The sequence below is a fragment of the Scophthalmus maximus genome, chromosome 8 (assembly GCF_022379125.1).
Source record: "Scophthalmus maximus strain ysfricsl-2021 chromosome 8, ASM2237912v1, whole genome shotgun sequence".
In the NCBI taxonomy this organism is placed as follows: domain Eukaryota; kingdom Metazoa; phylum Chordata; class Actinopteri; order Pleuronectiformes; family Scophthalmidae; genus Scophthalmus; species Scophthalmus maximus.
In genome coordinates this window covers 12,484,234-12,506,898 of record NC_061522.1, presented here as the reverse complement: position 1 = coordinate 12,506,898, position 22,665 = coordinate 12,484,234, and the positions used below count along the sequence as shown (strand labels likewise).

At 43.3% G+C, this 22,665-nt stretch overlaps 1 protein-coding gene across 26 annotated transcripts in view; it reads right to left on the bottom strand.

The window, feature by feature from the left end:
• Positions 1-22,665, bottom strand: part of ptprdb (protein tyrosine phosphatase receptor type Db) — a 135,082-nt gene that overhangs the window by 13,692 nt on the left and 98,725 nt on the right. For 7 of the 26 annotated variants that reach the window (XM_035637771.2, XM_035637777.2, XM_035637775.2 and 4 more), the window contains 25 exons: positions 22,368-22,478; positions 21,293-21,304; positions 20,509-20,778; positions 19,593-19,702; positions 18,863-19,060; positions 18,381-18,506; positions 18,132-18,279; positions 17,861-18,006; positions 17,489-17,633; positions 16,338-16,640; positions 14,929-15,122; positions 14,069-14,095; positions 13,334-13,451; positions 12,435-13,022; positions 11,943-12,037; positions 11,115-11,371; positions 9,540-9,630; positions 8,610-8,834; positions 8,320-8,480; positions 7,418-7,429; positions 6,697-6,809; positions 6,546-6,587; positions 5,940-6,037; positions 3,773-3,896; positions 1,300-1,475 (listed from right to left, as the gene is read on the bottom strand). In XM_035637771.2, coding sequence (XP_035493664.1) covers positions 1,300-1,475; positions 3,773-3,896; positions 5,940-6,037; positions 6,546-6,587; positions 6,697-6,809; positions 7,418-7,429; positions 8,320-8,480; positions 8,610-8,834; positions 9,540-9,630; positions 11,115-11,371; positions 11,943-12,037; positions 12,435-13,022; positions 13,334-13,451; positions 14,069-14,095; positions 14,929-15,122; positions 16,338-16,640; positions 17,489-17,633; positions 17,861-18,006; positions 18,132-18,279; positions 18,381-18,506; positions 18,863-19,060; positions 19,593-19,702; positions 20,509-20,778; positions 21,293-21,304; positions 22,368-22,478 — 3,890 coding nt within the window. The remainder of the gene's footprint in view (positions 1-1,299; positions 1,476-3,772; positions 3,897-5,939; positions 6,038-6,545; positions 6,588-6,696; positions 6,810-7,417; positions 7,430-8,319; positions 8,481-8,609; positions 8,835-9,539; positions 9,631-11,114; positions 11,372-11,942; positions 12,038-12,434; positions 13,023-13,333; positions 13,452-14,068; positions 14,096-14,928; positions 15,123-16,337; positions 16,641-17,488; positions 17,634-17,860; positions 18,007-18,131; positions 18,280-18,380; positions 18,507-18,862; positions 19,061-19,592; positions 19,703-20,508; positions 20,779-21,292; positions 21,305-22,367; positions 22,479-22,665) is intronic. The other 19 variants (XM_035637774.2, XM_035637779.2, XM_035637776.2 and 16 more) reach the window with 7 other exon arrangements.

The following is a 22,665-nucleotide window of genomic DNA, read 5'->3' as shown; positions in this document are numbered from 1 at the left end:
TGGATTCAGCCATAGAGTTGAGTTCATGATAATGTTACGCCATTGGTTGCGTGGCCAAGTTTTCCCCATTGGCCATTGCTCTTTTAAATTGAATTAGCAGGAAAAGTTATATTGCATCATTAGGGGGAGGCGTTAACAGGCAGTGTTGCCAACTTATCACATTTGCCGCTAGATTGACCGACTTCACAGACCCCTTAAAAAAAGAGCACCAAGAGACAGATCCAGCGACTTTTTGGACAAACCGAAGTTCCTTTCCATAGACGACAGTTGCCAGAATAGCCCAACGAGCAATAGGCACACATCTCTGCGTCTGCTCTATTCAGTGTGTGGCAGAGAGGCGGAGCAGCAGACATGAAATAGACGTCACCCTATTAGTTCCCTAGTATTAAGTCCTGTGTCTGCGCAATGCGCAAACAGCTAAAGGGCGGAAACCCGCGCAAACGTGGCAGAATGCAGATACAATACAATGTCACGAATACGGAAGTTTGATTACTGTGTTTCCACAACAATTATCGACCTCCAATTTGTCCTCAATTTCGCACATTGACCTTATATGACGCCGCCATGTACTGTACTAGGTTTTGACCTTGTTGAATCTCACTTTTCAAACTACGCTATCTTTGATCCTTCACCTATTTCACCCTTTCCTTTCCACGTCTTCCTGTCATATTCAACCGTACTGGTTTTTACTTTACCCTTTCTACTTTACCCTATTCAACAGTATGTGCTGTCAGTGGAGTATCCAATGGGATACTACAGAGGATGTCATTGCAGTTCTTCTGAGCACTGCTTACTTTCATGCTCCGACACTGTCAAAATCTAGCTTTTGTCCTCAGTCAACATTAACACTCGTCATTGACTTCATGATTAATTTAATCAGGATTCACTGACTTTAAACACTTGGCTAACAGTTACAGCCTTGAAGGTAATATATACTGGCCCGCCTTGTTATACCTCTGTGAACCTAACATATACTCTATTGAACACTATCCTGCTCAAACTCTATCCAAAATCACTCTGGTCTTCCCTACAATATCATACCCCACTCCCGTTATCCCAGTCTGTCCTATATTGTGTCCTACACTGAAAAAACATAAATCACTCATTGGAAACACACAAATGAATTAAGTTTGGTCAATTCAATGCAACTGCTAACATCAAGTTAAACAAACTTAATTCATTTGTGTGTTACCCACTGGAGTCATTTTTTTTTAGTTGGAGAGCAATTTTTCTTCCCAGTGTCTGCTGACCTACTCTATGTACCCTCTGCCCAAGCCCGACCCGCCCTCTCTTTCTTACCCGTGACTTCTCCTCCAGCTTGGTCATCATGATAATGTTGGCTGTGTGCTGCTCCCAGATCATCCTCCAGAAGTCCCCGAAGGTCTCGGGGAGGGAGCCCTGGGTTGCGATATAGGCATTCTGACGGCGGTAGCCATCAATATAGTTTGCGTTGATGTAGTCACTGCCTGGGACACCTGCAAGGCAAGGGGGGAGTGGAGGTTACGTGTGCAAAGTGAGGAGGAAAATGTAATTTAATGGGCTCAAATGAGTGAGACTGGGAAGACCTGCTACAATACTCTGCATGATTTTATATTTGTCCATTGCCTTGTGTGTATGATGAATGATATGAGGATTGAAAGTCGCAGCACTGATCACAGGGAGAAACTCTTTGTCCATGTAATTCTCTTTTGCGAATGAACCTGATTCGTATTTTGATTCACGGGGAAATAATCTATATGGATTATTCAAAATCTACTGCCATGAAAGCAGATTAATGTCCAAGGAATAAAGAGTGCGGATCATCTGAGGTCATGGCAGGGAGATTAATGTTTTCACGGGACCAAGCATCCTTTAGTGTTGGATTGTTCAGCCGTCTTGTTTTATAATACATGCTAAGACGATCATGGGCCTAATCTGAGTATACTCTGGATGTGTCGCTTTGAATGGCAATATGACGGTAAGGCCATCTCTGTGTAAGACTCGGCTGACACTGCTTGTCCTGGAAGGGATTGTGTGTGTGTGAGTGTGAGAGAGAGAGAGAGAGACACACCGTCTGCATGTGTTTGATTTAGGATCAGTCCTGCTCATCTGGGGCCTAATACCATAATCCCAAAAATCACTGAGTCACAGCTCAAACATGCACACATACACCCAAACACCAAAGTACACACACAGGCATACACACAAACGTGGACGCGAACACTGAGCCGTGACCCGAATCTGCCGAAGTGGGACACAAAACTCCTTTTGAGGCGTCTGGTAACAGTTTACATTTAAAAAGAGAGAAGTCAATGAGCAAAAGAATCCCAACAGGAAGGAAAAAATCTCCCATAGCAGATTCTCCTTTAGCATCTTATTTTATGAGCACGACTTGGTCTCATAAAGTGGTAAAATCCCGAGCCATCAACGTGCACACACACACACACACACACACACACACACCACACACAAACCGCACACACATTGAAATGACAGAGGAGTTCGGGGTGTTTATACAACTTGCTTCAAATGGGATGGGGACAGATGGCAAGAAAAGCTTCGAACATATGTTTATCAACCTCAGTCTTTAAAAGACAGCTCGGCTAAATGCTCTGATGTGCTCCAACTTTATTGCGACGGACTACAGCAGAAGCACTGCGCCGATAAAACACACACACACACACACACACACACACACACACACACACACACACACACACACACACACACACACACACACAGACACTCTTCCTGTTTCTTGGTGGCTACGCTGGCTTGGCAGAGAGTGTGTTCATGAATGTGTGGAGAAGACTGAACAAAATTGCATATCTTATCTGTCTTTGTGCATGTGTTTTAAAGCTTTGGTTGAGTATGTGTGTGTGTGTGTGTGTGTGTGTGTGTGTGTGTGTGTGTGTGTGTGTGTGTGTGTTTGTGTGGGTAGTGGCTTAAGTATATACATCATGTCCGAAAAACAGGAGCCCAATTTATCTGTGGGACCAAAATGCTGGACCCCACAAGTTTAAACTGCTTGCGAGTTACAAGTCCCAACAAATATAGTATAAATATATCATAAGACATGGATATGTAAGTGTGTGATTGGACATGCTCAAGAGTATATGTGTATTATAAGCTGAAAGAAGGACAGAAAGCCAGGGCTCCGGGACAGGCGGGGGCGGAAGGGCTGCTCACACATGCTCTACCCAGATAAGGCTCATCTGTTTGGGCCTGGCCTCCCACTGCCTCCCTCTCTCCACACTGGAGCTGCCAGTTTCTGTGCCTCGGGTATTTCCCAGCCGAGGTGGGTGAGTGCGCTTCAAAGCGCACGTGGCAAACAGGACTGACACTACTTTTTCTTCTCATTTTAGACCTTTTGAAAAGATCAAATCGACGAAAATGGCGTGAACATATCTTTGGAACTAGACTATAAATAAAGGGTGGACACAATTTATTTCCATAGATCAATCATCAATGGTCAAGAGAGAGAGACCATATCATTCCTATGATGTGGTGCAATAGAGGGTGTTTGAATCCTCAAATGACCATCTCTATGGTGAATTTCTGTTGCAGGCACAGTATTGTATTTGTATGTATGTATGTACTTAAGGTACTTATAAAGACTCTAATGGACATAATGCATGCAGTACTCACACAACCTCATCAATCACAATTAAACGCCCAACCCTGAAACCAAGTCATTTCAGAAATTTGGAAGAGACCAAAACTCCCTCACCTCCTAACAATGCATTCATTCTTAACATGTAGTACAAGCACAGGAGGTGTGTGTGCGTCTTACCCTCGATGCTGGAGAGTATAACCCTGGAGTGATCGTAGGCAATGACGTTAGCGTAGCGGTTCTTTGGTTTGTTGACCTCCAAGTTGGAGTTCTCCCATGTGAACTGCTGACCAGGGTCGACGGACTGCAAGACACACAAGTCAAGGTCAGTGCAAAGAAAACAGACAGATATACTACGGTTGTGTTTCATTTCAAGTAATGTTAGACAGCATTTGCCTACTTTAGTCTTTAGTCTTTGTTTCCAGATATGTTTTTGTTTTTTACTAAAAATGTAATTGTCGGTTTTCAAAGAGCCATTCCAGCGTGTGGTGTGTCTGTGGCATTGTGTTTTCTGACAAAAGGCCACACCAAACGCGCTTGGGATATTCACTACAGCAAGGAAATCCCCTTTTTGTCTCGAAAATGGTGAAAGCTGTTATTACAAATAAATCAGCGTTCACTTTCGAAAGATCTTGGGAGCCAACTTTAAACTTTAAACCACCTAAAGCCACAACTGCTTTTGTATGTACCGTCTCTTATGATGTCATCCATACACTTAAAAATCAAGTGGCGCAATGGATATTTAGAAATGGAGAATTTGTCATTCAGAAAAGGCAAAAACTGGACAATTCCATCGACATGAGCTTACAGACACTGTCCAGGATTGTTGTACCATAACCCAACAATAAGAAAGTAGTAGAAGTACAAATTGAAAATCAAAAAGGCTTCAATGGTATTGCAGAGGAATGAGGTGGAACGCGAAAACCCATGAAACAACAGTGAGGTGGGGACTTTCCACTTTTGATACCCCTCCTAAAAAAAAGAAGAAAAAAAGAAAAAGCTACCAAAGAAAGATGATAACAGCTCAATAAATTCCTTTGGGAGAGAAGGGATGGTTGTGTTAGACCAACACATTAAGTTCCTGGAGGGTAATTACAGTGTAACCATTACTGTTCGCTGGGAGAGGCAGACATGAGGTCATTACGGGGCTGTCGATGGAGAGGGACGGAGAGGAGAGAGCCAGAGCAGTTTAGCGATTTTTTATATTTTATGACACATAATTATGGTTTGGTTGGGGGAAAAAATGGACAGGGGTGGTACTGGATGAGAGCGTGTGTGAGTGTGTGTGTGTGCGTCTGTGTGTGCGCGAGGCTGCTTTCCGCTCGCTGCCCAACATCATGTGTGTCTGATTATTACACCGCAATCGTTTCTGGCCCGTCTTTCCCTCTCCCTCGATCCCGCTCCATCCATCTCTCCCGCTCCCTCGTTAAGGCTTCAGCACCGAACAAAGCACACAGTCATGCAGAGAGAATGCGCGGCTCAACCGAGTGGTTCCAACTCACACCACAATTACATACGGTTTCTCCCTCACTGTCTCTTCCACCCTCCTTTACCCCGTCTCCCGACGCCTTTTTTCCCCCACTAAAACATCCACGCTCTGCTTTTCTACTCTTTGCACGAAGTGTCCTCGTCTTCATCTACATTGCGTTTCTCTGTCACACACAATTTGTCTCTCTCTTCTGGTAGCCAATTAAAATCCTTACGTCGCCCTCTTCTCCCTTGGGCCGCTTTAAACAGATTGTCACTGTAATGCTAGCGTTAATTGCAACACAGCCGGGGAAATATTGTTAAATATTTCAATACCTTTTTTAGTTGTTGAGTACCATAGTTCAGTGCACCAAGTTCTTGTTATCTCCACGTGGAGGCTTTTTCGCCACACATTAAATGTTCTGCAAGTGTAAGGAAACTAATCAAGTCTTTTTTTGCAGGGGACACTTACTTGTTGTATCTCTTGGAGAGTTTTCCCTCTGTGTCTGCTTCTTTATTTCTATCTCCTCTTTCTTCACCACGGGTTAAAAATGAGGGCTTGATAACCATCTGGCTGTAAGCAAACTCTCTCTGAGCTTGCAATTTCAATTTCACTGTTACATTTGTATAGATAACAACAAGGCGGCAGAGAGAGAGGGAGAGGAAAATCCGCTTCATCTTGTATCGTTCTAAGACGAACCAAAATGCAACTTAACTGGCAAAAGCTATGTGAAGCAGAATCTACATCGCCCGCCATAGAAATTGAAACTGAACAAAAAAAAAGAAAAGATGACTCAAAGATAAATATGTGTGACAGCATCAAAACCAGATGAACTTCCCAAGTTAAAGATTTTCAGGGACTGATAAACAGCATTCCTACCTCGTACTCTTGAGAGAACTTGAGATTGTCGTTTGCCTTAAGGCGCTCAATGTGATCTGCCATCTCAGAGATGGGGACGGGCGGGTGACTTGCCATGCCTGCCGAGCACAGAAGAATAGAAAAAGAAGCCATTTTGATACACGTACAACGAAACACATTTGGAGGAAAATGTTAGGAGTTAGGATTCTCCGAGGAGGTGTTGTTTAGTGTTCTGTCCATGATCAGCGGAGGAAAGCAAATGGAGTGGGTTTTTTGTTAAGTGACCATTTTCCCTCGCTTGGCAGACAGAAAGAACAATGTGCGTGTTCAGAAAGTTACTGAGGCATGATAACATGTCCGCAGAGTATATGCACACTGCCGGTGAAGATTTCAAAAAAAGACACAGGCGGTTAAAAAATTCAGCATGAAAAAAAAATATATATTTGGGCTTTAATAAAAATGTATTCCAGTGGCGTTTTGATGAAATGTTGTCAATTCAAGCAGCTTCATCCTATTTGGGATGGACGGTTAGTTCGCATGAAAATGGGAAAAGAGATAGAAAGAAAGAGAGAAAGAAAGGAAGAAATGATAACAGAGAAAATCTATGGCGGACTAAGACCGACTAACTTGACAGACGCCGATAACCGCGGTACACTGATACACGGTAGGCTGAAAAGGGAAACAACAGCAGGGTTAAATCTGTTTATACAAACACAACTATAGTTCACACGTCCAACCACATTGTGTGTTTCTGTGTCTCCGAAGTGTCCAAGTCTACCTGGAGTCTGGAAGTTAATTCTGCGTAGCTCCACGGGGTCAGTGGGATGGTGAGATGACATGGCTTTGCTGCAAGGAAAACTGCCCTTCCTGCCTTCGGCCTCGGCTCTTTTCCTGGAACAACGCACCAACACAAAGAATCAACCTGACAAACTGAACCTTTCCCTGCACTGAAAAACTGAACCGGGGAAAATGTGGGATTTGTAAACGTAAGCAGGGTGAGATTTGCATTGTAATTAATGGAAGAATGTTAAACCTCAAAGGAAAAAGCCATGTAAATTTGTAGTTTGAAAATTTACAGGGACAGCTTTCATTCTCAGGGAATTTCTGGTTCTGTTAAGTGTTACAGCTTTGTATATGTTAATCATCCCAGATGGTGGTGGGTGTCTGCTTTTGCTTAAAGTCTCCTCTGGAGTTAAAAGTGACATTAAAAGCTATCGAAATGAAAAACCTCATGCAGCGCAGTGGCCACCGTTTATTACCCTTAATATTTACAATGTGCTTATGTGCCCACATCAATTACCCAGTGCACAGGCTCAATTGTGCAGCTTCCAGTGCACAGTTTATCCAAGACACTCTGGGTTACTATGGAGTCATTAAAGAAACATCAGCTCAATCCTGACTCTATTGGGATCTATTATCCAAAGTATCATTTGCAAAGGCTTTTCGAGGAAAATGCCCCTTCAGGGCAGAGGAAATGCTAATAGGCAGTGTTTGTTTACCTGTCAGGTTTGCTGGATCCACACAGGGACCGGGGCAGATAAAAGAACAGACAAGGATGAATAACATTAGTCTCCAATCATGAAACATCAGGGACTAAAACAATGCTGAACTCATCATTCCTTCTTATACCTCTCATTATAAAAACACCCCCTTTCTTATTACTTACGTTAAATATGTAAAACAGCACGTCCTGTAGACATATGGATGAACCGTGCATATAAATCAAAATGACAAAAACTGCAACCGCTGGTTTTCGCACAACGCTGCCCACACATTATCACACAGCACACCCTCACACTGTGACACCCACTCCATAATAACATGCTGGAAACCTATCACAAAGTGCAAGTGAGACATTAGTGGCTGCAGACCACCACAGGTTACACCAGGGTCTATGAACTCGAGATTATTGCCATCAAGGTGAACAATTTTGCTCCGCCGAATCAGCCACCGCAATTATTCATGTGCATTAACCAAGCTGATGATCGTGATGATCGTTATCAGGAATAATGATGATGGCCGACAATGTTGCCTTCCCTTGTCTGCTCTGTTCCCTAACACTGCTCTGTATACAGATTTAAAAACAGATTACACAGAAAACTTTTAGAATAGCTAAATTCAGCAATGATTAGTAACAGATTTTGGTATTTTAATGTTCTTGTTGGCTCAGTGCAGAGGAGAAATAAATATACCTTAATGCAATGCGTATGTTCTACAAATAATGGAAACACACCATGAACCAGTGGGGCTTTGTTCGGCCTGATTCTGAGTAATAGACAAAAGATTTTGGATTTAATAGGGAGTTCATATCCAGATTACTTTCCCCCAAAAGGAGAGGTTTTCAACCTGTGGGGGCTAAAGGAGGCGGGTGAGGGGCAAAGTTCAGACTTTGAGTCCTTACCTCTTGAAGAGGAGAATGGCGATGACAATACAGACGATGAAGATGACAGCCAGCACAGGCCCCACCACCCACAGCAGCCCCTCCTCTTCATCAACCATCGGCTTGGGATCCACATCCAGTGAGGTAACGGGGTCAGAATAAGGGCTAGTGGCATACATCGTCTGCAGGAAGACATGGCCTAGTGTGAATTTCCAAATCTATATTCAAATCAAGTGATTTAGATGGATGAACTGTGTTTGTGTGTGTGTGTGTGTGTGTGTGTGTGTGTGTGTGTGTTTATCTTTACTCACATTCTCAGAGAGGTCCATGAGTGCAAGCACAAAGAACACATACTCCTGTCCGTTCTGCAGCGGACGGTTGCGGAAGTCCCCGTAGTTTCGTCCGTCACCGAGTGTGAACTCCAGGGGGAGGGCCTTAAAGTTGGCAGTGACATAGGCCCTGGGATCTGATTGGCCAGCCTGCCTGCGGATGCGAAGGGCACGACTGACACTCGTCCTGTTGATCTCTTTCAGGAGCTGAAAAGGAAAGAAAACAGAGGATGGTGTGGAGGAGGAAGCAGACAATTTAAACAAAGGCAGCAAATTGTTTGATTGAGATGATGAGCAATAAAAAAAGTGAATAAAACATAACTCAATATCACTACTATCAACATTATGACGTAAAAACGGATATCCATAATTGCATTTATCTTGATACAATGTCGTGATATTTCTTTTTCGTTTTGGAAATTGTATTTCTTAGTTTTATGGGGAAAAAAAGGGCAAGTGTTTCACATCACACAAAAACCCTCGTTGGTGAAAGAACAATGGGCTGAATGGAGCATTATCACCTCAGCACAAACAGCTTTGTCAGCGGCTGAATTGCTACAGTATTTCATTGAGACGGTGCGCACTGTAAAAGCTCTATTGAAACTGATCTCATGAATGACTGTGTTTCCAGAGAAGCATAATGAGGTGAGTATGAGGATGAAGTCCTTAGAAAGAGGCAGGAAGTTAAGTGGAATTAGATGGGAAATGACATGTGAAAATACTGTTGAGCAGCCGATGGTTGGCCCGTCACCTTTGGCCAAATTACTCAGCACATATCTTTGTCTATGTGACATTTAATACTGATCATCTCTGAGAGCGTCAACATCACAATTTCCATATTATAAGCTTTTTTACCATGACCACAATCTAACTATTTATCGGAATCAGACTCCTGACCACTGCATGTCTTACCTCGTCCATGTTCATCTGATCAGGTTCCTCCCAGGGATTCTGGAACTTCCCTCTCTGCTTCTTCAGAGGCAACACCACCACGTAGAAGCCCCTGAAACATAGCATGCACTGGGTTTAGACTCAATACACCACCAAAGAGACGTTTATTCAATGTTTCAATTCCTGCAGAAACACCTGCGCTTTTACATTAAGTGGAATCGGTTGACATTTTGGGAAATAAACACATTTCAGCTGATTTGCAGCTGTGGTTCAAGGGCAGAGCAGGTCGTTGATCTCCGGCTGATCATGTCCACATTTGTGTGCCCTTGGACAAGACCCCCGAAACCCATATGACTCCCGATAGTCAGGCCATGACTTTGCATTGTACCTCACTATAAATGGTGTGAGTGAAACTGTAAAGAGATTAGAATAAATATTTAGCTATATAAATATGTACGTTTTCTGATAATTAGATCTGAAAATCGATACTGGTCTCATGTCTGTGCAGTAAATATGAAAATACACATAGCATTCTGTTTCGGCATCTTACCTTAGCATTTTAACAGGAAACAGGTAGCTGCTTGCTCAATATAAAGGTGTTATTATCATGTTATATCTCTTTTTCTCGTTAGTTTAATTACATTTTTTCAACAATTAAGGTTGAGGTGCTGGCAACCAGTTTTTTTGTTACCCTCAGACAGAGCCAGGCTCGCCCTTTTCCAGTGCTAAACTAAGTCAACTGGCTGCGAGCGGTTGCTTCACATTTACTGTACAAACATGAGAGTGGAATCAATCTTCTCATACATCAAATGGTGCAGTTGTTTTTGGAACATGAAACAAAGAAAATAATATCAGAGGAGTGGGGGATTTTCAGTAGCAGTCGGGGCACAGACACCAAACACGACCGCATATCGTCACTGGATGACTCACTCTGTTGCTCCGCGTTGACACTTAATCATTGACTGGGCTGACTGTGTGGTGTGGTACAGTAGAAAATAGCTTCATTTAGGTCAAATGTGAGAAAGTGAACACTTTATCACTAAAGCTGAAATAGCGAGCAGAAATACAAAAAAATACAGTTTGTACAACTGTATAGGACAAAGTCACCTAAGTTCGGAAAGACAGTAAGAAACATCTTAAAACACTTCTGAGGTGACAAAGACAAAGTACAGGGAAATGGCCAATGTGAGTTGAACGTGGAGTGATGCTGTCTGAGCTTCCTCTTGGTGTCAATATATGTTCTCTGTTTTAAAAAAAAGCAAATAAGATTTTCAGCTCCTTGCTTTCATTTGGCCTGCCAACGGAGGGAAATCACTCCTGATAGACCGATAACTGCAAAAGCATCATTAGGAGGAAATAGTGAAATTACCTCAAAGGGTAACAAAGGGCACAGAGCAATCCATTCAACGACAACCTGATCGTAGGCGATTCTGCAGTTAGAACAGCACACACACACACACACACACACACACACACACACACACACACACACACACACACACACACACACACACGCACACACACACACACACACACACACACACCTATTCATGTGAAATTCTCACACACATCTGTCACTCTGTCTTCTATCTCTACCTGACTTTAGCCGTGGTCTGCACAGTTGGCAGCTGCACAGTCACCATGCCGTCTGCGTTGGTTTTTCCCACCACGGTGGGTTTGGTCTTCAGGATGTCAGGAGCCGTGGTGGCGGTGACGCGATGCTGCAGGCCCCCGGCGCTGTTGGCCCGGTTGGTGAGCAGAAAGGAGTACTGAGTGTCGGGCTCCAAGCCGGTGATCAACTTCTGAGTCAGCTTGCCATCCACTTCCACGGACTGGCCCTGTCCGTACAGGATCTGCACACAGGGCGGGTCACATCGCTGAGAGTTCTATTAAATACCACATAGGCTAAAACACATACTGCAGCAAACTGATTTTATTTATTTCAACAGAGAGAACCAGGTGTTTATATAAGCTATGATCAGAGATTGTCCATTACTTTACTTTTCCTTGTTTTATATGAATATTTGATTTTACTTTAGCATAAAGCTTCCCCCAATTTGCTTTTGGTGCTGCTTGATGTTAACGCAACTCTTTATTTTATATTTTAAATTAAAAGCCTTCCAGCAGTTCAAAGAGCATAATCCATTCATGTGCCTGCAGGCTTTATCAAACAGGAAGTCGAGTTTGGGCAACAGCAGCTTGAGACCAATAAAACCGGCCAAAATGGTTGGAACTAATACAATCCATTACACTGACATTACCATGTGAGTCGGTGTCAAACATGCCATTTCATTTCCCCAGTGTACATTTATGTACTGTATACATGTATGTACAATATTTGAGACCTGGCTCTTATTTCCATTGTTTTTTCATTTAACTAATTTTACTTAACATCTAAACATTTTAAGGCGCAAGTCTACTTACAGTGAAGGGCTGGGCAGGGTTCTTGTCTCGGATCTCCCAGGACAGCAGGACAGAGTTCTTCATGGCTGCTTTCACTCTGAAGTTCGCTGCAAAAACTAAGGTACAGAAATAGAAGAAAGAAAGAAACACAAATCATGAATATTAATCGACAGTCTAACTCAATCTCGGTGTTGGACCTTACCTGTGTACCACTCTCTAGGACCAGTCTCATGTTAGCTACCTGCTCTGTTCAACACACAGTGAGTGTGACTGGACAGGGATACTTGCCCAAAACCCAAGAGCTTTACCTTGATTTGTGAAAATTACATTCGGAATAAGACTACAGTGACAAGACAATGAAAAAGGACACTAAGATGTTGTCTGAGTGTGCGTGTGAGTGTGCGTGTGTGTGCATGTGGGACAACATATGCACAGTTGTGCTGTTAGGAAGCGAGCGTCTTGCATCCTGAGCAATGAGGTTGGGTTGTTATGAAATTCAATTGGGAGTCCTACCTTGGTCTAGCCGCTGCGTCCTAAACTGGACACTCGGGCTGTACGGCCCAGGGCCGACAGTTGTGAACGCGCACACCCTGACATCGTACACAGTATCGGCACTCAGACCCTCCAACAACACACTCGACCCTGGAACGGGCACCACAACCTCCGAGGCGTTCCCTCGACTGTTTATGTCCTTGTACAGCACTGAGTACGTCGTGATTTTCCCATTTTGCTCAATAAGAGGGACTGATTTCCATTTCAGTCGGAGGGAGGTGGCCGAAGCCTCCTCAGAGTTGATATTTTCTGGGTATCCACTTGGGGCATCCTCTGAGGTAGTCACCTCTTTTACCGACTCCTCCCCGTAGCCCATTTTGTTACGGGCAGAGAGTCTGAACACGTAGTTTGCTCCCTTGTGGATGTCGAGGGCTGTGTAGCGATTCTCCTTGGTGGGAAACTCCACCACCGTAAAGGGAAGGACATCGATGCGGCCAAACGTGAGGCGGTACCCGAGGAGCGGGGTGGGTGGGTTTGGGGGAGGATGCCACTGAAGAAGAGCAGTACCTGAATCAGTGGCACTCACCATCAGTATGGGCTTCACAGGCACTAGAGAGGGAAACAGGGGGGCGGGGCAGAGAGAACGATGATGAGATAATTGGATCTTTTCAAAGCACATTATTCATAACCTCAAGCAAAACTGCAAAAAAAAATTGTTAATATGGCACTAAGTGGGTTTTTTTATGTGCACAACAAGGTGTGACAGAGCTGAGACATAAACCAAATCAATGATTTAATGGCCTTTAGTGATAATTAGTGATGCTGTTGTCTAAAGATCATTACTAGTGATGTGTGTTTGCGTATGCCTCTATAGCGCTACATCTTTCAGTTTGTGTGAGGGTTTGTGGAGACACACTCACGTGGCAGGGCAGAGCAAGCTGTAACAGGTTTGCTGCGAGCACCATCGCCTTTGGCAGTGTAAGCCCCCACTGATACAGAGTAAGCAGTGTCTGCCTTCAGGTCTCCCAGAACGATCTCCTTCAGGACGACAAAGAGCAACGTCAGCTGAGAAAGGCAACTACTTTGGAGTGCCCTCGGGCCAAAGCCCAGGACTCAGGTTGAAGGAAAAAGCAAAAAAAAAACATAGGCTAGGTCAAACTGGTCAAACCCAGTCGAAAAGGTGCAGCATTAGTGACAAACAGGGTTCAGTTCTGTGCTTTTGTGAGGAGAGTTTACCTGTACAAACAGTTATTCAGGTCTTTTTTTTCATTTGTCATTACTGCTTTTTGGAAATGTTCTGTAGATTTGGTCACCAAAACTCAGAATCCAAAACAACTCCCATATGACCTCAACATAGCTAAAAAAAAAAAGGACCATTCGCGACACAAAATGTCATATAACTACATAAACATTCAAAACTAATTTACTTAATCGACATCCACACATTGCTCATTTTAATTAGTTATCTATTTTTTCCAAGGTACTTGGAAAACCCCAGAGAACACACAATATAGAAATGAAAAAAGGGCCCTCCTGCTGGGTTTTCTGTGTTTTAATCCCTTGCCCTGGTCCAGGGCGAGTATGACTCATCTACTCTCTGTGCTTTGTTATCATTATTATTATTAAATGTTAGCAATAAAGACAGGTTTACTCACATATTCAGTTGAGTCACCATATTCCCACTGAAGCAGCAGAGAGAAAACAGAAAAAGGAGAGAAACACGCAATTTTTAATATTTGGGATAAAATCCAAAGTCCTTAATTTGTGTCTTTGCTACACTTTGTGAGAATAGATGAAGTCCATTATCTATCCTGGACAGAAATGTAATAATGTTGACTGGACCGGATCGTCCGTCATGCAAAGGCAATAATCTTTGTATTTTAAAGGAATAGTTTGACATCTTGGGAAATGAGCTTATTCACCAGGAGTTAGATGAGAAGCTTAGTCCTCGCTCTCATGCTCGTCCGTTACATGTGAAACTACAGCCAGCAGTTAGTTAGCTGAATATCATAAAGAATAGAAACAGTATACGGTACGTTGATATATATAGTACGTTGATGCAGCAAACAAGATATTACAATATTTACTGTCTTCCAGCTGTTTCCAGTCTTTATTCCCAGTTAAAAAATATATAGTCTTTTTAGGAATTAAAGAATCTCACTCAATGTAATATGTCAGTAAAACATCATCATTTATAATTATTTTGAGCACAGTCAAGTGTTGTATAAGGAGTTGTTACGGAAGATTGCTGCACTGTGTTGTGCAATTGTACAGTGGGAAAACAAATCTGGCAAAATGTTTATCTTATCTTTACAGTAATAACCAGATGGCCACATGCTGGCTCTCATCTTAAAAATACATCCACATAAGCCCATGCGTTGGCAGTGAACTTTTTTATAATTTCTGCAGCTTTAGTTAGACTACAATTCACAAAAAGCATCTTTATCAGATATTCATAAAACAGTCACTGAAATGGTTCATTTGACTATAAGGTGAGGGTATATGCTGGTGTTACCTGCGAGTCCTCTATGAGGATGTCCTTGATGAAAGGCTGACCCTGAGGCTCGCCGTAGTTCATCCTCACATAGTGGACTTGGTAGCCTCTGATCTGACCGTGCTGCCGTTCCGGCGCCGGTGCTCGCCATTTCACCCTAATGGCCGAGGCGTTCACAGTCTCTGCCTCAACCCCTCGCGGAGGACCACTTGGAACTGAGAATGCATTTTGGGATAGAGGTCAAGGGTCACAGATGATGGGCACTCAAACCTCTCATGTAAAGGCCTTTACCTTTTAAAGTTTCCCTTTCCAATCAAAAATAGATTGGTTTAAGGGGCAGATTTAAAAAAATATATGCTCAAAAGCTGAAAAAAAAAAAAAAATACAACCCTCGAAAAAGTCTAAAACTTCTGTGATGTCTTGGAAAAAAGTCAAAATAGTAAAAAAAAAATGAGTGCTTGAGGAAAAACATGGAGGAAAAAAGCAGTGGAGGATAAGAAGCAAATGTAGAGAAAGATAAGGATGGCAGATAGAAAAGGACTTGTTGCCAGGGGCAGATTAACAGTGGCAGGCAGTCAAAGAGAAAATATTGTTATCAACAAAAAACCCCTCAAAAACTCTCTCGAACTGCCAAGAACTACACTTCTCATAAAGAGAAAAAAATGACTGAAAGGACAAAAAAGCTCCAGCCACATCTTGCTATCTGCCACGCGTGTGCACTACGAGGACGCTGGATTCAGACACATTTCTTAGTAGCGAGCTTGTGAGAATAGAATATTCATCATGAATATTAAAAAAAATCACTGACAATATTTCAAATGGCTGAAGGCACAATAATAATACATTGATTCAAAGTTAGCAAGAAGATATTCAAATACTTGTCAAGGAGTTTTCAAGGAATTGGAAGGAAAAGCCAAGGTGAGGAAAGGCCAAGGTACAGTTACAGCTAAAGGGCTTGTTTTAGTTTTGTTAAGCAGGCGACACTAAATATGCAGTGACGGGGAAATACCAATAACCATTTTACCCCAAAAAAAGAGGGAATTCTAGAAGAAAGGAGAAAGTGAGGAAAAAAATTGGCTCAGAGAAAAAAAAGAGGATCAAAATTTGGGCTGCTGGAGAAAAAAGGGTTGCAAGAGAAGGCAGCGGTGAGGGAGTAGCAGGAGGAGATCTCCAGACCTTAGAGGTTCCTGCTGGTTATGAAGGAACAAAGGAGAGGTTTTTCCGAACAGCAGGGTCTGACGGTGGCCCTTAAATGCATCATTTGTTTTGACTGCGGCTTAAGAATCGACAAAATGCCTTAAGTGGCCGGCGGACGCAGCTCATTGTTAGTTTAGGTTGCTTTGAGCTCATTAGTGCTATGTTAGTGAGGTAACCATTGTTAGTGGGGCGGACCGTCCTAAGACAGGCATGGGGTTTGCTTTGGAACATACCATCCTCCTCGGTGCGGATAAGCAGCTGTAAACTTTCTGGTCCATCGCCAGCTTCCGTCTGCGCTCGTATCGTTATGCCATACTCAGTCCATTTGTCCAGGTTTTCCAGGAGATGGGGAGAACTCTCCGGAGGAATTCCATCGATTCTTTTGGACGTTTTGTTGCGCTCCGTCGTAGAGTACTGGATGGAGTATCCCGTAATGACGCCGTTCTGAAACTCCAGGGGAGGTGGAGCCCAACTTACCAGGATGCTGGTAGAGCTGGGACTGGTGCATGTGATGTCCTGGGGAGGTGCTGAAGGAACTGATTGGCCAGTTTTTTTGAGGAAGCACAGCAGGGGGTTGTTTGGGTAAATGTTATTTGGTTTGTGTGTGCGAGTTGTTATTGGTGGGTGGAGAAGTGAGTGGGTGAGGTTTTGCCGTGGAGGAATGGGGATGAAATTGAGCAGACGAGAGACAGAGAACAAAAGACAAAGAAACATAAAATGAAAACAAAACACTGGAGAACTGAAGCTCGTACGAACAAAATGACCCTGTGACTAGAAGGCAAGATGGCTGAACAAAGATACTGAGTGATGGGTGTCAACCTCTGTTTCGGTCGAAATGCTTGATTAATGAAAACGAATGAATGACTTAAAAGAGATGTAGTACAAAAACACTGACTAGACCTTTAACACACAAACATACCTTCCCATAACTTACTTGTCCTTACAGCCTACCCAAGCCTCTGTGCTTGATCCATGTTGGAGCTCTCATCATCTCTATCTACAAACCGCCGGCGTCTTACCTTGTTTTTATTGAATCTCTTGCAGACCTCAGGTTGATAGCCCACAAATGTAATATTGCTGTCATAATCGGTTTGCTCAGAAATGTATTTGCTTAAAGATCTTTACCGAGGGTTAAGTTCTGGATGTTATCTGTTACTGCATTTGTTGAGATATCAAATTTGAGGTCAGTTAAGGTCTGGATTCATTACTGCCCCTTTTGTGACAATGCAAAAAAATTGGTATTACATTACATTAATAGATATGTTGTTCAGTTTTTGTGTCAGTTTTCATGTTTGCATTGTCACAATTGAAAGCTCTCCGTCTTTCTCATACGCACCCACACACTCACGCACTCGCACACAGCAGTGTGTGCCGTTACACCTACGTGTCTGCGGCGTTTCGATGGACACCTCGTTGGTGTACGCCCCGATTCCATGCTTGCTCCTGGCAGCCAGCTGGAAGGTGTAGGTGGAGAAAGGCTTCAAGTTCTTCAGCAGGTAGGAGGTGGTCGGCTCAAAGCTCATTTTCTTCTGAGGGGAACAGGACAGTGGGAGACGTCAGTTTGTGAGGGAAAAGAAAAAGGTTGACTACGGGGTGTGGACCCTTCATTTCACTTTAATATCGACGTCAATTCATCTTTCCTCTGCTCGACCATCCATCCAGTCCCACATCTATTCTTTAATCTGTTATCGTCCATTTGACCGTACATTCATTTAGAATCCCAGCAAAACGAAGCCCCTCCCTCCTTCATTCTTACCTCCTCTGTGTCGTCAGCTCGACGGTAGACCAGTTCATATCCGGTGATCTGGTTGTCGGGACCGCCCTGGGGTGGGGCCACCCAGGACAACAGGATATTGGTCTCCGACTTGGCCTCACCTTTAAATTCTGAAGGTTGGGATGGAACTACAAAAAGAGCAGAGAGCCCACACATGTATCTTCTTTATTTAACTCTTGCAGGTGCTATGTGGTTGATGCTTGTCATTTTTTTTTACAGGAGGATGAGAGTAAACATTTTCAGTGTCTCTTACCTCCAGTCTTGGCTATAATCTGCAGGTCCTGGGACAGAGGTCCGTCTCCCACAGAGGTGAAGGCCAGCACTCTGATGTAATAGGTCTTGTTGGGGGTCAAACCCTGGATGGTGATGAAGCTGGCGCTGCGCACCATCTGCTTCTCCCACTGCACAACACAAACGCACAGTGAAATGCATGATTGCGGGTCGACACACAGATGCCCACTCATGCAGGCAACTCAAGTTATCGTCACACACAGACACACACCTGGTTGACTGTCAGCGTGTTGTCTGAGGTGTAGTACACTCTGTAGCCGACCACCTGTCCGTTGGGCTCCTCTGGTTCATCCCAGTGTATGATTGCGGTTGTTGTGCTCAGCATTCGACCCCTGACCTGCAGGGTACACACCGAGACACATCGGTCTGAGATAAGTTATGGTGTATTTTTAAGGAGAAAGTTTTGATTGAATACTTTCAAACAAAGCTTGAGGATAAAGTTTGGAAATGATATGCTGAAATCAGGATTTATGTAACACGCTGCACTATCACTCAGAATAACAGGCAGCTAATTATATTGTATAATATAATTAGGCAAAGCTTGAGGTGAAATTCTTCCATGTGAAAACAATTATAGCAGATTGAAATAAGCGTAGAACCATAAAGACTTGTTTCTCAAGCAGAGTCAATGCGAGATTTTATTACTATAGTGTGTAAACTTCAGCTTCTGTCAAATCAAGCCTTCATCCCAACCTGTCGGGGAGGCGAGGAGGGGGCCTGCTCGGCTGTGCGAGCCTCCACCGCCTCACTGGACGGGCCTTGGCCAATGGTGTTGACTGCTGCCACGCGGAAGTCATAGTGGGAATAAGGGCTGAGGCCGCCCACGCTGTAGCGCGTCGTGGCGATGCCATCAATCTCTTTATAGGGGTCCTCGGAGCCTTTGGCGCGGTGCTGGAGAGGAAGAAGGAAAAGAGCGAGAGGAAGAATATGTGGATTTAAAGCAGCATTAGATTTGTGGCGAGGAAGCACTTTAGCTCTGGCTACATGTATAAACATCACAGTAATACACAGAGAAGTTACACCAATAAACTCCAAACACCAGGCTCTTGAATACGAACCAGGCTCAATAAGAGATACCACATATTTAAGGTAGATGTCCTGGTTTTTGTGTATGAATTATTCAGTCACTGCTGTTTAGGCAGTTCATGTTTCATTCTTACATTTCAATTCATGACTCCTTGCGTACAAGGACACCAGAATTGCATTTGAGCCAATTTTATTGCTACCAGGAGAGAGAAGAGGCTGTTTTCTTTTGTAGCTCTCCTTTGTGATTTAGGTTGTTGATAGTTTATGATCATATAAAAATCTAGTTCAGTTTTGGTCCCGTTTTATGTTTCAGAAACCTGTGTTCACATGCACTAATTCTGTGCGGCAGGTAGTCCACGGAAAAAAAAGTGTATGTGGTTGTGTGTCTGTCACACACCTGTATGATGTAATAGGAGACTGGTTCAGGATTGCCAGAATCCCAGGTGAGTGTGATGCTGGTTGCAGTTCTCTCCGTCACCACCGGGCTGCCAGGAGGCTTCGGCAGAGCTAAGGAGGAGAAAGAGAGAGGGTGAACAAACACGCGCCATCCCTTTATATCCCTCACTTGTACTGAGTGAAAAAGGCTTGGGGAAAAAATCAAATGATGACACCAACTCAGAATCAGAATGATGCCATGACCATAATCTCCACATAAAAAGTTAATGTCCTGAAAAATAATTACGAACTAAATTAGCTCAAACACCGGACAACACAGTTGAACTCAGTTGAAAAACTTGTTATCTATCACTACAAAGGGAGTTTTAACTTGCCTTATATTTAATCCAAATTAAAAAAACGTGTACACTGACAAACTGAATACAGACAGTGATAACATCGAAATGGGTCACCATGGAGAACAACAGTTAGGGAGAAAATCGTTTTTTGGCCCGCATGAAATCTAAAAAGCGGAGGCAGAAAACCATTTTCTTATTCAATTAAATATTAACATAACACATAACACCAAAAATATTTCTTTCCCTTCCAAGAAAATTTAGAAGTTTTTCTTCTTCATTTCAAAACATCATAACAAACTTTTTCCTTTTTTCATCCTCAGAATATTTATTATTTACTCACTTTATTATTCACTCACTTTATTCATATATTCGGTGAACTTATAATTTGAAATAGAATGACTTTGATTGCTCTTCATACTTGAAGGACATTTTTTAATAATTGTACAACACTTGAAGAGCCCATTCACTGGCAGAAAACACTGTGGTATTGTCCCCTAAAAAATACTTTGCTCCTTGAATAAAGTCATAACAAAAGACCCACTTTCTCACCCATAACCCTCCGTATGTCGATTAACCCACCTTTCACAATAATCTGTGCTACCGCCTCAATCACCCCGAGTGTTGACATGGCAACACACGTGTAATTGTTGGACTGGCGTATGTCTGTCAGCTCCAGGACGTTGCGGCCAATGGGCATGTCGTCCTCGGGTGTTAGGTCTTCTGCTCCCAGCATCCACTTCACGTAGGGCATGGGCGAGCCCACTGCCACGCAGGTGATGTTGACGTTCCCCCCTGGCATAATCTCGCTGTCCGCAGGGGGGATGGAGAACCGAGGGGGGACACGACGCACTGGACCAAAAAGCAATGATAAGCAGGAAGGCAGAGGACGTGACTATGTTGCTCAGAACAGTGCAGCAAAGTACATAACAAATCAGAGGCTATATGCTGTGGGATGATTATTTTTTTAGTTGTGCTTGAGATGAGGTTTTATGGCATTAAAAGACTGCGAGCATTCAGGGAGTCTGATACACCACCACTAGGGAGCATGTGATATCAAAATGTTTTATTCATGGTGTTTTTAGGTGTGCTCCATTAAATATTTTATGAACTGAAACACAAAAGATGCTTACAACAGAACTCACAGCAAACACACATGCGCTCACAAGGGGGGGAAAAAATGAGAAAAGAAGAACGCAGGGTACAGTATATCTTCAAGGAGTAAACTATACAGGCAGGTTAGAACCTTCAGTATCACACATAAAACAGCCAAAACACACAAACACAAGTGGTAGTTTAACGGAAGGAAAGAAAAAATACTCAGGAGAGACTCAAAAGCGCCACACACGTTCTTTAGAGTACCAACCTTCTCGTAGCTCTGCAGAGGGAGGTAGGACAGAGCACAGCAGGAGGAGATGGAGGAAGAGGAGGAGGAGGAGGAGGAGGAGGGAGAAATTGGAAAACATCAGACAAGAGACAGGGAGAGAAAACAAGTTAGACAAAAGAACATGGCAAGGTGACAACAGACCGAGGGAAAAGCAAAGAGCAGAGGGAAGAAAGAGAAAGACTGAGGTGAGGAGAGGAAAAGAGAAGAGAAAACAAACAAAAAACAGAGGCCATAAATGGCCAGTGTGTTGGTGGAAGGCTTCCACTGCTGGCTGCCTCCATAGGCCGCCTGTCAAACACTCACTGAGCAGCACCACAAGATTTTACTGGCCCTGCAAGCACTGTTAGACACACTTCACTGACTCTGTGCTGTTTGTGGTTCGTGTGTGTGTGTGTGTATATATATATATATATATACACACACACACACACACACACACACACACACCTACATACATATATATGTACACACACACACACACACACACACACACACACACACACACACACACACACACACATACACATAGTGTATGTCATAGATGTGTGCATTTTCATGTGTGCATCCAGTCATGTGTGTGTTTGTTTTCGATTCCGGGAGTGATGTTGGAGTCAGAAAAGCATGCTAGACTGTTTAAAGCTTCTTTTTTCTTTTTTTGTGGGGGGGCAGACAACAGCCCTGGGAACAAAAATGTCTCTAAGATTCAAACATTTGGTGGGTACGAGTGTGTATGTGTGTGTTTGTGTGTGTGTGTGAGGGAAACAGTGCCTGAGGAAGTGAGATGGCCTGTCAGATTTGGGGAGAAACACAAGTCTGAGCCAGATAATGATTTGGTTTTTCTCTGAGGTCTAAAGGCTAAGAAGGGAGAGCAGCGAGATTAATAGTCTGAGTGAAACATTCGGCTCGGCCTTAACTTGACGTAGAGAAGCGCTCACATTAATACGACAGACACACATTCCTAACCACGAGAGTTGTTATGATTACATTCATTATCAGCCGAATCCTTAAAGCTAAGCGCTCTAATTGGACAGGCTGTTTTTTATCCGCCTCTTACCTCTGACATAGAGGTTAGCTGGGGTAGAATAGCGTGTCCCATCACTGTTGGTGGCAACACACTCATACTTCCCCTGGTCTGACTCCTCACTCATCTCTATCTGGAGGGCACCTGGATGGATGGAGGGAAGGAGAGGAAGAGTAGGAGACACAGAAGGGAGAGAGAGAGATAGAGGGAGAGAGAGACATACACAGAATGATGAAGAGGAAGAAAGAGCAATCACACAAAATTGGATGACATCAGATAACTGGATAAGTATATAAACATATAAATGGTAAAAAACTGCAGAAAGGGTAAA